Raw genomic sequence first — 14,817 nt, 5'->3', positions numbered from 1 at the left:
GGTGCAGTGCTCCCCTATGGTGCAGGGCTCCCCCTGTGGTGCAGGGTTCCCCTTGTGGTGCAGGGTTCCCCTTGTGGTGCAGGGCTCCCCTATGGTGCAGGGCTCCTCCTGTGGTGCAGGGTTCCCCTTGTGGTGCAGGGCTCCCTTGTGGTGCAGGGCTCCTCCTGTGGTGCAGGGCTCCCCTATGGTGCAGGGCTCCCTTGTGGTGCAGGGTTCCCCTTGTGGTGCAGGGTTCCCCTTGTGGTGCAGGGCTCCCCTATGGTGCAGGGCTCCTCCTGTGGTGCAGGGTTCCCCTTGTGGTGCAGGGTTCCCCTTGTGGTGCAGGGCTCCCCTATGGTGCAGGGCTCCTCCTGTGGTGCAGGGTTCCCCTTGTGGTGCAGGGCTCCCCTATGGTGCAGGGCTCCCTTGTGGTGCAGGGTTCCCCTTGTGGTGCAGGGCTCCCTTGTGGTGCAGGGCTCCCCTATGGTGCAGGGTTCCCCTATGGTGCAGGGCTCCCCTTGTGGTGCAGGGTTCCCCTTGTGGTGCAGGGTTCCCCTTGTGGTGCAGGGCTCCCCTATGGTGCAGGGCTCCTCCTGTGGTGCAGGGTTCCCCTTGTGGTGCAGGGTTCCCCTTGTGGTGCAGGGCTCCCCTTGTGGTGCAGGGTTCCCCTTGTGGTGCAGGGCTCCCCTATGGTGCAGGGCTCCTCCTGTGGTGCAGGGTTCCCCTTGTGGTGCATGGTTCCCCTTGTGGTGCAGGGCTCCCCTATGGTGCAGGGCTCCTCCTGTGGTGCAGGGTTCCCCTTGTGGTGCAGGGCTCCCCTATGGTGCAGGGCTCCTCCTGTGGTGCAGGGTTCCCCTTGTGGTGCAGGGTTCCCCTTGTGGTGCAGGGCTCCCTTGTGGTGCAGGGTTCCCCTTGTGGTGCAGTGCTCCCCTATGGTGCAGGGCTCCCCCTGTGGTGCAGGGTTCCCCTTGTGGTGCAGGGTTCCCCTTGTGGTGCAGGGCTCCCCTATGGTGCAGGGCTCCTCCTGTGGTGCAGGGTTCCCCTTGTGGTGCAGGGTTCCCCTTGTGGTGCAGGGCTCCTCCTGTGGTGCAGGGCTCCCCTATGGTGCAGGGCTCCCTTGTGGTGCAGGGTTCCCCTTGTGGTGCAGGGTTCCCCTTGTGGTGCAGGGCTCCCCTATGGTGCAGGGCTCCTCCTGTGGTGCAGGGCTCCTCCTGTGGTGCAGGGTTCCCCTTGTGGTGCAGGGTTCCCCTTGTGGTGCAGGGCTCCCCTATGGTGCAGGGCTCCTCCTGTGGTGCAGGGTTCCCCTTGTGGTGCAGGGCTCCCCTATGGTGCAGGGCTCCCTTGTGGTGCAGGGTTCCCTTTGTGGTGCAGGGTTCCCCTTGTGGTGCAGGGCTCCCTTGTGGTGCAGGGTTCCCCTTGTGGTGCAGGGCTCCCCTATGGTGCAGGGCTCCCTTGTGGTGCAGGGTTCCCCTTGTGGTGCAGGGTTCCCCTTGTGGTGCAGGGCTCCCCTATGGTGCAGGGCTCCTCCTGTGGTGCAGGGTTCCCCTTGTGGTGCAGGGCTCCCCTTGTGGTGCAGGGCTCCCCTATGGTGCAGGGTTCCCCTTGTGGTGCAGGGTTCCCCTTGTGGTGCAGGGCTCCCCTTGTGGTGCAGGGCTCCCCTATGGTGCAGGGCTCCTCCTGTGGTGCAGGGCTCCTCCTGTGGTGCAGGGCTCCCCTATGGTGCAGGGCTCCCTTGTGGTGCAGGCTCTCCCTGTGCTGAGGAGTTGTCACATGTGGAGAAGTTTTGTGTGTGGCAGGAAGCAGCTTGTGAGGAAGAATTGCTGGTACCTCAGTGCAGGCAGGATATGCAGCAGGGGGAGGACATGCGTCCTTTGCCTCCACACTCCAGAAGGCAGGAAACCTACAGGAAAGCTCTCGGTGCTGCTGCCTGACTCCTCATACTGTACAGAGATACAGCCCAGACAGCGCTCGGGAGCGGGAGGAAAGATGGCGACGCTGGGAAGCGAGTGTCAGCCGTTCTCCAGCCTCCCGGTCAGCGCCCCGCTCCAGTCCCAGTACCCGCAGCAGCAGCCGCACAGCGCTGTCACTGGAGTCCCCAACTTCAGCCTCAACCTGCCCTTCAACCGGGGGCTGGAGAGAGCCCTGGAGGAGGCGGCAAACTCCGGCATCCTGAACCTCAGTGCCAGGAAGCTGAAGGAATTCCCCAGGACGTCGGGGACCCATGATCTGTCCGACACCGTGCAGGCAGGTAAGAGAGGTGCCTCGTGTGGGAGGTGGGCGCCCTGTGTGCAGACCATGGTGGCACAGCCATCCTCCAGGTACAGGGGACAGTTCTGTGGTGGCTCCAGACTGTGGGAGCGAGGACCATCCATATGGACAAGTGATGGCAGCCAAGATGTCCGGGCCACTTCCCTGCAGCCTTGTGAGCCATGGCCGGGGCGTCTCCTGGAAAGTCCCACACCAAGTGTGCCACCAATCTTATGTGGCCACCGATGCCCGCTGCCAGCAGAGCTTATAGCCAGGGCAACCCCTGTCCGTATCTTCAAGGGGGAAACATTTGCAAAGTGCTTGAAAAAAAAGGAATTTTGATATTTACTTGTTATTAAATATCATCGTTATTCCCAAGAACAGAGGGATTTTTAATTTTATTTGCTGCTACCGCAGTCTAGCAGCAGTAGCCATACAGCGCTTTCACGGTCTTTTCTATTGAGCTTGTAAGCGCTGCTCTGAAGCTCTCCGACATTGTAAAGCTTCTTCTGTTTGCAGCATTGGAGAGATCAGACTTCAGGCCACTGGCTCAACTATGTTGTTGGTCCAAAACTCAAGCAGGAGCGAGCCACCCTCCAGTAAGCAGGAGCGAGCCACCCTCCGGTAAGCAGGAGCGAGCCACCCTCCAGTAAGCAGGAGCGAGCCACCCTCCAGTAAGCAGGAGCGAGCCACCCTCCAGTAAGCAGGAGCGAGCCACCCTCCGGTAAGCAGGAGCGAGCCACCCTCCAGTAAGCAGGAGCGAGCCACCCTCCGGTAAGCAGGAGCGAGCCACCCTCCAGTAAGCAGGAGCGAGCCACCCTCCGGTAAGCAGGAGCGAGCCACCCTCCAGTAAGCAGGAAGCCGGGTGGCATTGGAGGAGTGCGCTCCTGATCAGAAGATGAGACTACCCCTTTAAGGATATGTTTACTTGTTAAGGATGCTCCTATGGCAAGTTTCATGTGACCTTACTAGGTTGACACTCTGCTACATTACTGCTACAGCTGTGCCCCGTGAACCCCTGAGGATGCGGATGAGGTTTCGCCCCATCCTGTAGGGCTAATCCATGTGCTGGTAATCTACGAGAAGAACGAGCATGTCCTTTCATATCCTGGATGTCTACAGCAGTGTGAACAACAATGTGATCAGATTTTCTAGAGCTTGTGAATGGGGCCCAGATTTTACCTTTCCATGCAGCTGATGTGAAACGTCCGTGGATTTGATTATGATCCTGAGGCTAAATCCTGTGTGAATGAGGCTGTTGCTGCAGTGGAGAGATGCTGTAAAACTGTGGCACTGGGGGACTTGACATGGTCGGATATCATAATGTCATCCGTGGGCACAGCATTCCCAGTGTCAGCTATAATTGGTTGTTTGTGACAGGTGCAGAAGAACGCCTCCACATAGTGTCACTTGCATCTAGGTGTATTACATTCTAGCTGGTGTGCCCACTAGTGTACTTGAAATGCAAACAGGCTTTTTTTATAGAATATATTGATATTTATGTATGCAGAATTAATAGTCACGTCCAATGCCAGGGATTGTGCCAGACCTCTGCAGTCTGCCTCACACCGTCGGCAATGAGAGCGGCATCACGCACGCGTCACGTCGGGATAATCTGTAGGCTAATTGGGTATCCCTGTATATAGTAATCGCTTTATGTGTGTAGTCACCGTGTATGACAGATCCTGCAGAAATGTGAATGGCACAGAATGTCATCTGCAGATTTCAGCTGTGACCTGAACGTGCTCTTGGGGAGCTGAACATGAATGAAAAGGGGGAGACATTTTTCAATATTGTTGTACAAACAGTGATTAACTAATTGGAAATAGGACTTTTTAATCTTGTCCGCAGGATAATACATTTGGCGCTTCAAAAGCATTCTCAGCGCAATTCTCCGCCTTACACAACTCCTTCTCTTTCCTGCATACAGGCTGATGAATTTCGTATTTTTAATTAATTTTAGTTGCCTGGCCATATCCTTTTAATGCATCGTTTTCAAATGGAGATTGGCGAGACATGTCTTCTTCCAGTACTCTATTCATTTCATTGGATGAATGAGATACATTGAATAAATTGATAAATTGCAGCACGGGCAAGTTGTCAATGGAGCCCCCTGCATACTGCTGTTTAATAGCAAGTGGATCGCTTGTCAGTGTTTGCTTCTGTACCACTTTGAAGGCAGAAAAGTTTAAAGAGTAACTAAACGTTCTTCATGCTTTTATCATATTTGGCAGGCACTTGAATTGACCGCAGATCACTGTGCATCGGGATCCTGATAGCCCCCTTGATCATACGTATTAGACCCCAGAAAAGTGCACTCTCCAGCAGACAGGAGCACGAAGCTCCTGTCTGCAGGCACGTACAGACTTGAATCCAGATTCAATAGAAGGCATAGGCAGCCTACCCTTTCTATTGAATTCACATTCTGGATGTCTAATGACCCACCCGGACCCCTAAGCAATCTGCCCGCACTTCAAGTCAAGGAAAATAAGAAGGTTTAGTTATGATTTTAAAGCGTAATTGCACTTTCAGGTGAGTTTTCAATTTCTGAATTGGCTGTCACGTGTTTGCATAAGGAACTCTGGCCATTATATAACTTCTAGCCTGTATTTTTTTAGCAGTTTTTTACCTTCACTAGAAGCCTCAGCAGTTGCTCATTGTGCCTTTCTACTTTTAGTTCCATACAGCTTCCCCCCTACTTTTCATGGAGTTTTATAGCAGCAGGTGTAATGTGATCTCTCACTGAAGACAGATCTGTAGACAGATTTGAGAGTGATCATTCACTAGGAAACAAGTTAAGTAGGGATAGAAGCATTTTTCGCCAATAAAATACTGTATATAACAAAATGTCTTATCCTCTCTTGTACTGTTTATATAAAAGTGTCATTTCTATTTAAGACAAGACTGACAATGTGACACTTGGGCCCCCCAATTCGCAGTCTGTCTACGCTCAGCAGCCGTCATTTGTATAGAAGTTTTTTGCATACAAGAAAAAAGGTTTTGTTAGCAATTTGTTTTAAGATTACACTGCTGTTTGGTACTTCATTTATTATTGATGCCTACAGTATGTGCTGTCTTTGGTATAGATTGACATAAGCAATGATTTCCAATATCTTTGAGCAGTAGACATATAGAATACAAAATCAGTATATTATTTGTGCCTCATGACGACAAAAAAAGCGACTAGTATGTCCAATGTTTTTTATGCCAAAAATGCAAAACCGCATGCTCCACGTGTCTCATATCAGCCACACACAACCAGTATGTTCAGTATGCCTTGCAATGAAAAAGGATGTGCGGTATGCATCTCATCAGAAATTGTATGGCCAGCACACATGATTTACAGTGTTGCAACAGTGATGTGCACAGATCAGTGTGACTGTCACACGTGTATGATACTGGAAGAAGTTGCTGGATGTCAATCAATGAAAAGTCCCATTTAGAGGGAACCTCTCATGAAATTCATGCCACCTAAACCGCGCGCAGCATGAATCAGACACTGGTTACATTGTTGCAGCTGTATATGTTTCACTCTGAACTGCTGCATTGTTTTAGAGAAGACATACTTTGAGAAGCTGATGGGAGCTATGTTTCTCAGGTGACTAGTTCAAGAGCCTTGTCCACGCATGACTGACAGGTCTCCCTCTGTAGAGAGTAACTTGTCAGTCATTATGTGAGAGGTGGGGAGAAGACACCAGGGACTGTCCTGTCATGCATGATCCAGGACGGGATTTCGCTTTGACCCGTCCTGGTTAGACTATGAGTTAATTGTGCTGCCTCTCTCTGGCAGCAGGAGGCTATTTAATGCTCACTGGACCTGGGTCCGGTGTCAGTTATACTCCTGCCCTCGGCTGAGTTAAGTGACCTCTTGTATACGTGTGCCTTGTGCCTGATATCTTGCTTGCTTGTTCGGTTGTGATCTGGTTCTGTCCCTGTTACGAGTTCTGCCTGACCCTCTTGTACTGCGCTACCTCTCGTGTATGACTCTCTGCTTGTCCCCTTGGTACCACGTCGCCCTCTTGTGTATGACCTTTGGCTTTGTCTGACTACCCGTCTGTTTGTCCCTCCTGTACCTCGTTTGCCCGTACTGCTGTGACCTCTGTTTTGCCTGACTCTGAGTTGTTGTATGGTGTCCTGTCCTATCTGAAAACAGGACACTAAGCCCCGCCCCCTTGCAGTCACATGACCATAGGTCCCGTGCCAGATTATTCAGTTTCAGTGTCCGCAGGTCCTATGCCTCTTTACCTTCCAGCGCTGACTGGACCCTGACACTATTAGCCTGAAGCACGCATGGTCACCTCTGCTGCCCTTCTCCACAGGTATCTTTTAGCACTGCTTCTGTACTCAGGACACGCGCACTGGCTCTATGATCAAGTGCAGTGCGGTGTCTCTGACAGTCCTCAGTGTCAGGGCTGTGGAGTCGTTAAGCCAAACCTCAGACTCCGACTCCACAATTTCCATGACACCGACTCCTACTCCACTAAAATGGGCTCCGACTCCACGACTCCGACTCCACAGCCCTGCTAGGTCTGTGGAATCGGTAAGCCAAACCTCCGACTCCACAATTTCCATGACACCGATTCCTACTCCACGACTCCGACTCCACAGCCCTGCTAGGTCTGTGGAATCGGTAAGCCAAACCTCTGACTCCGACTCCTTAATTTTCATGACACTGACTCCGACTCCACCAAAATGGGCTCCGACTCTGACTCCACGACTCTGACTCCACAGCCCTGCTCGGTCTTGTCATCTGAGACATATAGGTGGCAATTCATGAAAGTGTTTTCAGCAGAAAACTTGCTTAAAAAATACTCTTTGGAGAGTTGCCCAAAAATTTTGCAACTTTGGGCATTTTCACGCCATTTTGGAGCAACCCAGTCAAAATGGGTGAAGCTGTGGAGGAGACAGTGAGGAACAGAGCGTGGTTACACCTCCAGTCAAATTCAGCAGAAGGGCTGGAGTTTTGTATGTCAGAAGTTATATGCCAGTCCCTGGATGCCACTAAGAAGATTCATTATGTGGCCTGCGCCTCTTTGTGACGCATTGTACTCCGGCAAGCCCTTCATTAGACTGTCATGCGCAGCGCCAGTCTTAATGAATCGGCCCCATAGTTCCCGTTGGTTTTTCAATGTGTATGTTCTCTGAAACGCTGGAGTAGTTCAGAACAAAACATACCTGTCGTCAGTGTCTAATTTCTGCTAGAAAAGCCACAGTATAACCATCCCGGTCGGCGTCTTACACGTTAGTAAGTAGGAACTGGCCACTTCCATGCAGTTGTTAAAGAAGAAAACTTTTCTATTTATTTTAATTTTCGCACCCTGGGTCAGTCTTGTTCTGCATCTGTATTCATTAGTACTCTATATCATATGCCCAGATGCCCATTATCAATCAATATTTGGTTTATTCTCTTTTAATGAAACTATGATCACCAGCAGCTTTAACTAATGATGATCTGAAGCAGTCTTTAGGACTTTTTGTGCTTTTGCTGCATATGCCGCCTCCTTATTATGTTATTGCTTTTGAGCAAGAACCAAATTAAACAAAAGATGTAAGTAGTAAAGTAATGTATTCACCACCAGTCCTTCTTCCCATGCTGGTATTTTTAGAAGACGGGAAATAATGTTGATATCTTGCCTCTTTGTGGTCTGCAGGTCAGCTACTGCTCTGTGAGTTGTGTTACGCGTTGCCCCAGAATTGCCCAGCATGCAGAATGTGGCTCTTCTCATTCATTCTATTTTAGGAATTTTAACAGCGTCGTTAATGAGATCCGGCCAAGTGTCCATGATACTGTATGTAATTGTGCTTATATTAGGCTCACATGAGTAGACCAAGGATGTAAATGTGGGCTTAACAGGGATGAAATCGATTATATTGTGAGGAAATAGCGCTTAGAACTTTTCCCTCTCATCATTTCTAGGTATTTTTGACTCTTTGCTATTCTTGATTTTTTTACTTTGTCCACAATGAAAAATCATTCAGGATCACCCCTACGTTATGCTTACACATTCAGAATTTTCTTATGACATTTATTGTTAACAGAATCCAGATACGCCAGTCGATTCGCATGAAAATAACCCCCATGTCATTCAGTGTAGCTAATCTACAGCTTTTTTGTTTCGCAAGCCAAGCAAGAAATGATTCTGATCAGATTTCTATGCTGCATGTGAATTGGGTGTGAAATATTTCATTCACTTGGACTGGATACAGAATATCAGAGGATTTGATGAGGATTTAGGTGTGGAATCCATATCTAAATAAATCGTGATTAAATCCTGAATTTATCGTTAGTGTCCTCCTTATGAGAGTGCTAGTATGTAGCTACACATTTAAAAAGAACCTGTCAGCAGGATTTAGCTAAGTAAACTACAGGCATTGTTAGGTTGGAGCTGTTATACCGATTAAAATGATACCTGAGGTAAAGAAATCCATCTTGTGGTTCTAGTGTAATCAGTGTTAGAAGTTTTCAGCTAATGAGATGCCCGTACTCCTGGGCCGTACTGTAAGCAGATTCTTATCTTCCTGCTCTAAGCCAGAGAAACCAAGGAAAGACCTGCCAACAGGCCGCCCAGAAGCACAAACATGTTCCTCATCATAGAGAGAGACTGCTTGTGCTTCGGTGAGGCCTGTCGGCAGGTCTTTCCTTGGTTTCTCTGGCTTAGAGCAGGAAGATAAGAATCTGCCTACAGTCTAGGAGCTCGGGCATCTCATTAGCTGAAAACTTCTAACACTAATTACTTAACAACCACAAGACGAATTTCTTCACACCAGGTATCATTTTAATCAGTTTAACAGTGCCAACCTGACAATGCCTGTAGTTCACTTATCAAATACTGCTGACAGGTTCACTTTAAATAGGTGTAATCATGAAGTACAGAGTAAGATGATACACGTGACCTGTTATGTAAAGAAAAGGTCCGCAGAGCACCATATAAAGGGCCAGCACTCGGTGAACCTGACAATTTTTGGGGTCCATGGTGCCTGGGGAATCCCTTTGCCTAGGTTTATACTTGCAAGATATTCCATTAATGTACAGCAGGTGTACGGACTGAATGTATGGCTCAGCGGCAATCATGACAGCAGTATTTAAGATAGGAAATGGGGTAAGATCTTCTTTCCGACATCCACGGATTCCAACCACCTGAGTTCTGTTCGCATTGTCATGGCAGCTGGGAGGCCTTGCTGAACATGTCTGCCATGTTTGTATATATGGGGCTGGGGAATCATAAGAGAGAGGTAATTTTACCATATACTGCTATATTACAGTATTGCAGTGTATTGAGGAAGTGATCGCAGGTTCAAGTCACCCAGGGTAATAAAAAAATGTTTGTTTTTTTTAAATTAAAAGGCTCCAGCTCGTACCCCCAAAAAAGGTGTATAAACATACATAGCAGAAATATGTGTGACTGTCTCATTAGTGTGAATGGCGTTTGCAGAAATCCATTCATATGCTGCAGTACTAACCCCGATTCAGGAGAATGCAACTGATTTTCAGTCCTACAAATGTCTGTTACAGATCTCCCTTGTGTGCATGTAATCACTAATAGCGGCCTTCTGGCTCATTGTCTCCTGGGATTTGTCCACGCCTGCGATAGACAGCAGCGGTGCGCCCCGGCCATCCCGTAGCTGTGTCTGGCTTTTTGACTATATATGTAGTGTGGTAATATATCAGTTCTGTTAACCGTGCTGTGGTTCAACACAAGCTTCTATGTATGATACATATAGGCCTCAATTTCTTAAAATCGCTAATTAGTATTTTTTTTTATGCAGAGGTTTTTTTTTTAATTTGATATAAAAAATGGTACCAGTATGTATAGAGTCAATCTCTAGGCTTCATTGATGAAATACTGTCACAAGTGGCATCAGATCCATGCAGTCACATGACAAAAGATTGGGACATCATCATCCATCACTGTTTCTTTCATTGACCATCTGAATGGCCAATACAAGGGGATCGTGATGCCAGGGGGATCGTGACAGTGTGCGCATTGCACACTGATATGATTCGGCAGTCTGCAGTCACTATTGAGTGACTTTCAACTTTTCATTTCATCCCGGACAACCCTTTTAAATACATATTGAACTATTGTACTTTCCTCTGTTACTTTGGCATGTATCATCAGGCCTCTAGCTTCACCACAAGACCTACGATATTAGTCTCCTCCAACCTGGGATGTCAGGGCCGATATACCCAACTCCCAACAGGAGGATACCTATGTGAGCAGGTTGCAAGATGCAGTAACGGGTCGGAGGCAGAGCAAAGGTTAACGTGAGGTTTAATTTAAAAGGGAAAACAGTATAAAGGAACACAGGGGACGTAACTCAGGGGAAGCAGGTGTGAAGAATAGGGTAGGAAGTTCAAGAATAGCAAACTTATCAGTCCGACGACTTCAGAATGCGGTTTGTTCAGGATGTGGACGTTGGCGCCAAAGCTGTGGCACGTAAGGGGTCTGGTATGGTCCTGGAAAAGATGGCGTCCTAGATCCTGGTGACGGTGGTGATTCGTCGTGGTCCGGTGTAGTCCTGGAAAAGATGACGTCTTGGCTCCTGGCGGCGACGGTGATTCCTCATGGTCCGGTCGGTGATCGGTGTGTCAGGAAACGACCAGCCAGACAGAGCACAGTCTTTCCCCCTATCAGCGTACAGGGACAATGAGCGACTCGATTCAGGTACAAAGGGAAACCCCTCACAGCGGGTGTCACAATTCTCCTGTAGATGCGTGCGTGCGCGCGCTTATGTCCTGACTGTGTGTCCTGTCACTCACGGTCAGCGATGTCAGCGGGGACCAGGTACATCATTGTCGGCAGTCTCTGATAGTGGCCTCTGCTGGTTTAGGCCTGCTCGGGCAGACTACGGTAGGAGCCCTGACACTGCCCTCCTGCGCGCTGCACGTTCCCGCTGCGACTAACTGATTTCCCGCTCGCTGTGGCCCTTTTATCTTAGCCACGCTCCCTACTCCTAGGTGCAGAGGTCGGTCCGGGCCCGACAATTCCGGATCCATCATGGAGTAGGTAGGCCTGGTCCAGGTCTTCTCCTTACACCTATACCGACACTTAGAGAGAAAATCACCTTTTCTACTCACGTAATAAAGGACAAAATTTAGACATATTTGAAGAGATCATCAGGATACAAACAAGCAGATAAAAAGTGTCATCGCATTTTGGAGGACTGATCCTGTGGCAATGGACACTAAAGAGATCCCTGGAGGGGGGGGGTCATTAATAGGGGGACGGCGCATAATTAATTCTGTATGTACAGAAAACGGACACCTCATTATGCTAGGCAATGGGTGAACTGACTGGTGACTTTCACATCACCTATCTGCTATCGGTTACGATGTACGGCTTTATCATCGTATCCGTCACCTGCACTGCCAGTACATGTAGAGTATGGTTCTAAAGCTTTTTATGCTTGGATAAATAATCCAAAGGATGTTTTTGTGTGTTCTGTTCATAAATCACCGCATAGTTGTTGAGCTGTGAAATTCCAGCCGGCCTTGATTTCCTTCCAAATCCAGAGCTGAGCACCCTTTTATAACAGAGATGTGGGTGTATTCTGATTCCTTCACACTGTATGAAAGAGACTCCATGCATGTAAGGAAACGCTGAGGATTGTTTTTAACTGCAGCTGGAAAACTCCCTGAATTAAACAGGAAAATCTCCTGTGAAGTTATATCATTTTTCTCTAGATAAGTATTGAAAGGGAACTATATTTACCTCTACTGTAAAAATGATTATAAATATTAAAATCATATACTTAATAGAATATTGGATTGATTTGTCTTCATAACATTTCTTTTATCTTGTGTTCTCCTGCCAGTGGTTAGAGTTATTCCCACAACCAGAATAATATTGCAAAGCCCAGCATCTGCAGGACTGTTGTTATAGGGAATCTGTCACCTCATTTTTGCTGTATGAGATGCGGCCACCGCCATCAGGGGCTTACCTACAGCCTTCTGTCATGCTGTAGATAAGCCCCCTATGTAATCTAAAAGATAAGAAAAACAAGTTAGATTATACTCACCTGGGTGTCCAGTCCGGTCCGATGGGTGTCGCTGTCCGGTCCGGCGCCTCCCATCTTCAAACAATGCCGTCCTCCTTAGTTCTGCCGCGGCTCCTGCGCAGGAGTACTTTATCTGCCCTGTTGAGGACAGAGTAAAGTACTGCAGTGCGCAGGCGCCGGACCGCTCTGACCTTTCCCGCGCCTGCACACTGCAGTACTCTTCTCTGCCCTCATCAGGGCAGATATAGTACTCCTGCGCAGGAGCCGAGGCAGACGTAAGAAGGAGGACTTCATCGCTAGAAGATGGGAGGCGCCGGACCGCGACAACCACCACCCCCGCCCCCGTTGAGTATAATCTAACTTGTTTTTCAGGTTACATGGAGGGCTTAACTACAGCATTACAGAATGTTGTAGATAAGCCCCTGATGGCGGTGGACGCAACTCATACAGCAAAAATGGGGTGACAGATTCCCTTTAATCCCCTTCACCCTGAAGCCTGTTTTCACCTTCCTGAACAGGCCAAATTTTACTATTCTGACCACTGTCATTTTACGAGGTAATAACTCTGGAACGCTTCAACGGATCCCAGTAATTCTGAGATTGTTTTACTGTGACATATTAAACTTCATGGTAGTGGTAACATTTCTTCTATAAGACTTGCGTTTATTTGTGAAAAAATCTGAAATTTGGCAAAAATGTTGCAATTTTCAAACTTTTAATCTTTATGCCTTTAAATCAGAGAGTCATATCACACAAAATAGTTATTAAATAACATTTCCCACATGTCTCCTTTATATCGGCACAATTTTTTAAACATAATTTTTTAGGAAGTTATAAGGGTAAAAAGTTGACCAGTGATTTTTCATTTTTAGAACAAAATTTACAAAATCATTCTTTTTAGGGACCTCCTCACATTTGGAGTGATTTTGATAAGTTTATATGACAGAAAACACCCAAAAGTGACACCATTCTAAAAACTGCACCCCTCAAGGTGCTCAAAACCACATTCAAGAAGTTTATTAACCCTTCAGGTGCTTCACAGAAATTAATGGAATGTTGAAGGAAAAAAGGAACATTTCATTATTTTCACAAAAAAATTGACTTTAGACCCAAACTTTTTTTTATTTTCACAAGGGTAACAAAAGAAAACGGAACCTAAAATATGTGGGGGGAATCTACTGTTTGGGCACAAGACAGAGCTCAGAAGGGAAGGAGCACCATTTGACTTTTTGAGTGCAAAATTTGCTGGAATAATTAGAGGACGCCATGACGCATTTGGAGAACCCCTGATGTGCTTAAACAGTGGAAACCTCCCACAAGTGATCCCATTTTGGAAACTAGATCCCTCAAGGATGTATTTTAAATAACTTGAACCCCCAGGTGCTTCACAGAAGTTTATAACGTTGAGCTGTGAAAATAAAAAAAAATACATTTTTCCCACAAAAATGTCCTTTTAGCCCCAATGTTATTTACACAAAGGTAACAAGAGAAAATTGACCCTAAAATCTGTTTTGCAATTTCTCCTGAGTACGCCAATACCCCATATGTGAGGGAAAACTAATGTGTGGGGTGCACAGCAGGGCTCAGAAAGGAAGGAATGACGTTTTGGAACGCAGACTTTGATGGAATGGTCTGCGGGTATCATGTTGCATTTAGAGAGTTTTTGATGTGCCTAAACAATGGAAACCACCCACAAATGAACCCATTTTGCACACTTAAGGCCCCGTCACACTAAGCGACATACCAGCGATCCCGACACCGATATCAAGGTGTCAGGATCGCTAGTAAGTCGCTATGTGATCGCTGGTGCGCTGTCACACAGACAGCTTCACCAGCGATCAGCACAGCGATGCCGAGAGCCCGGCATCGCTGGCCATCGCTGAAAAAAATAGAATCAAAATAAAAAATATAGTTATTCTCACCTTCCGACGTCGCGTTCAGCCATCCTGCCTCTCTCCACGCTCCGGTCCCAGTGATCCTTTGCACGAATGACCGCGAGATGTCACGGTCTCGAGGGATAAAGTCTCGCAGTCATTTGTGCAACGGATCACTGGGACCGGAGAGTGGAGAGAGGCAGGATGGCTGAACGGGACGTCGGAAGGTGAGAATAACTATATTTTTTATTTTTTTTATTATTTTTTACACCTGATCGCTGGTCTCCCGCCTGTCACACACAGCGATGCGTGCTGGCCAGCGGGAGACCAGCGACCAAAGAAATGTCCAGAGATTTCTTGCAGCGATCAGCGATACCGGCAGGGGGGCCGCTCGCTGATCGCTGTCACACACAGCGATCTCGCTGGTGAGATCGCTGTTACGTCACAAAACTTGTGACTCAGCAGCGATCTCGCTACCGAGATCGCTTAGTGAGACGGGGCCTTTAGACCCCTCAAGGAATTTATCTAGATGTGTGGTGAGCACCTTGAACCCACAGATGTGTCCCAGAATTTTACAATGTTGATCTGTGAAAATGAGAAAAAAATATTTTTCTCACAAAAATGTTGTTTTAGCCCCAATTTTTTCATTTTCACAAGGATAGCAGGAGAAAAGGGACCCCAATATTTTTGCAATTTCTCCTGATTACACCGATATCCC

The 14,817-nt window shown here is 47.8% G+C and overlaps 1 protein-coding gene across 4 annotated transcripts in view; it reads left to right on the top strand.

Annotated features, from left to right (window-relative positions):
- Positions 1-1,733: 1,733 nt before the first annotated feature.
- The window catches only part of LRCH1 (leucine rich repeats and calponin homology domain containing 1), a 323,294-nt gene continuing 310,210 nt past the window's right edge, over positions 1,734-14,817 (top strand). For 2 of the 4 annotated variants that reach the window (XM_073580257.1, XM_073580255.1), the window contains exon 1: positions 1,734-2,227. In XM_073580257.1, coding sequence (XP_073436358.1) covers positions 1,750-2,227 — 478 coding nt within the window. In that variant the 5' untranslated portion in view covers positions 1,734-1,749. The remainder of the gene's footprint in view (positions 2,228-14,817) is intronic. The other 2 variants (XM_073580256.1, XM_073580254.1) reach the window with 2 other exon arrangements.

This window comes from Dendrobates tinctorius, unplaced genomic scaffold (genome assembly GCF_039654945.1).
Source record: "Dendrobates tinctorius isolate UK_male_01 unplaced genomic scaffold, ASM3965494v1 ptg000064l, whole genome shotgun sequence".
NCBI classification, from domain to species: domain Eukaryota; kingdom Metazoa; phylum Chordata; class Amphibia; order Anura; family Dendrobatidae; genus Dendrobates; species Dendrobates tinctorius.
Note: the sequence above shows the minus strand (reverse complement) of the source record. Positions and strands in the feature narration are given on the sequence as shown.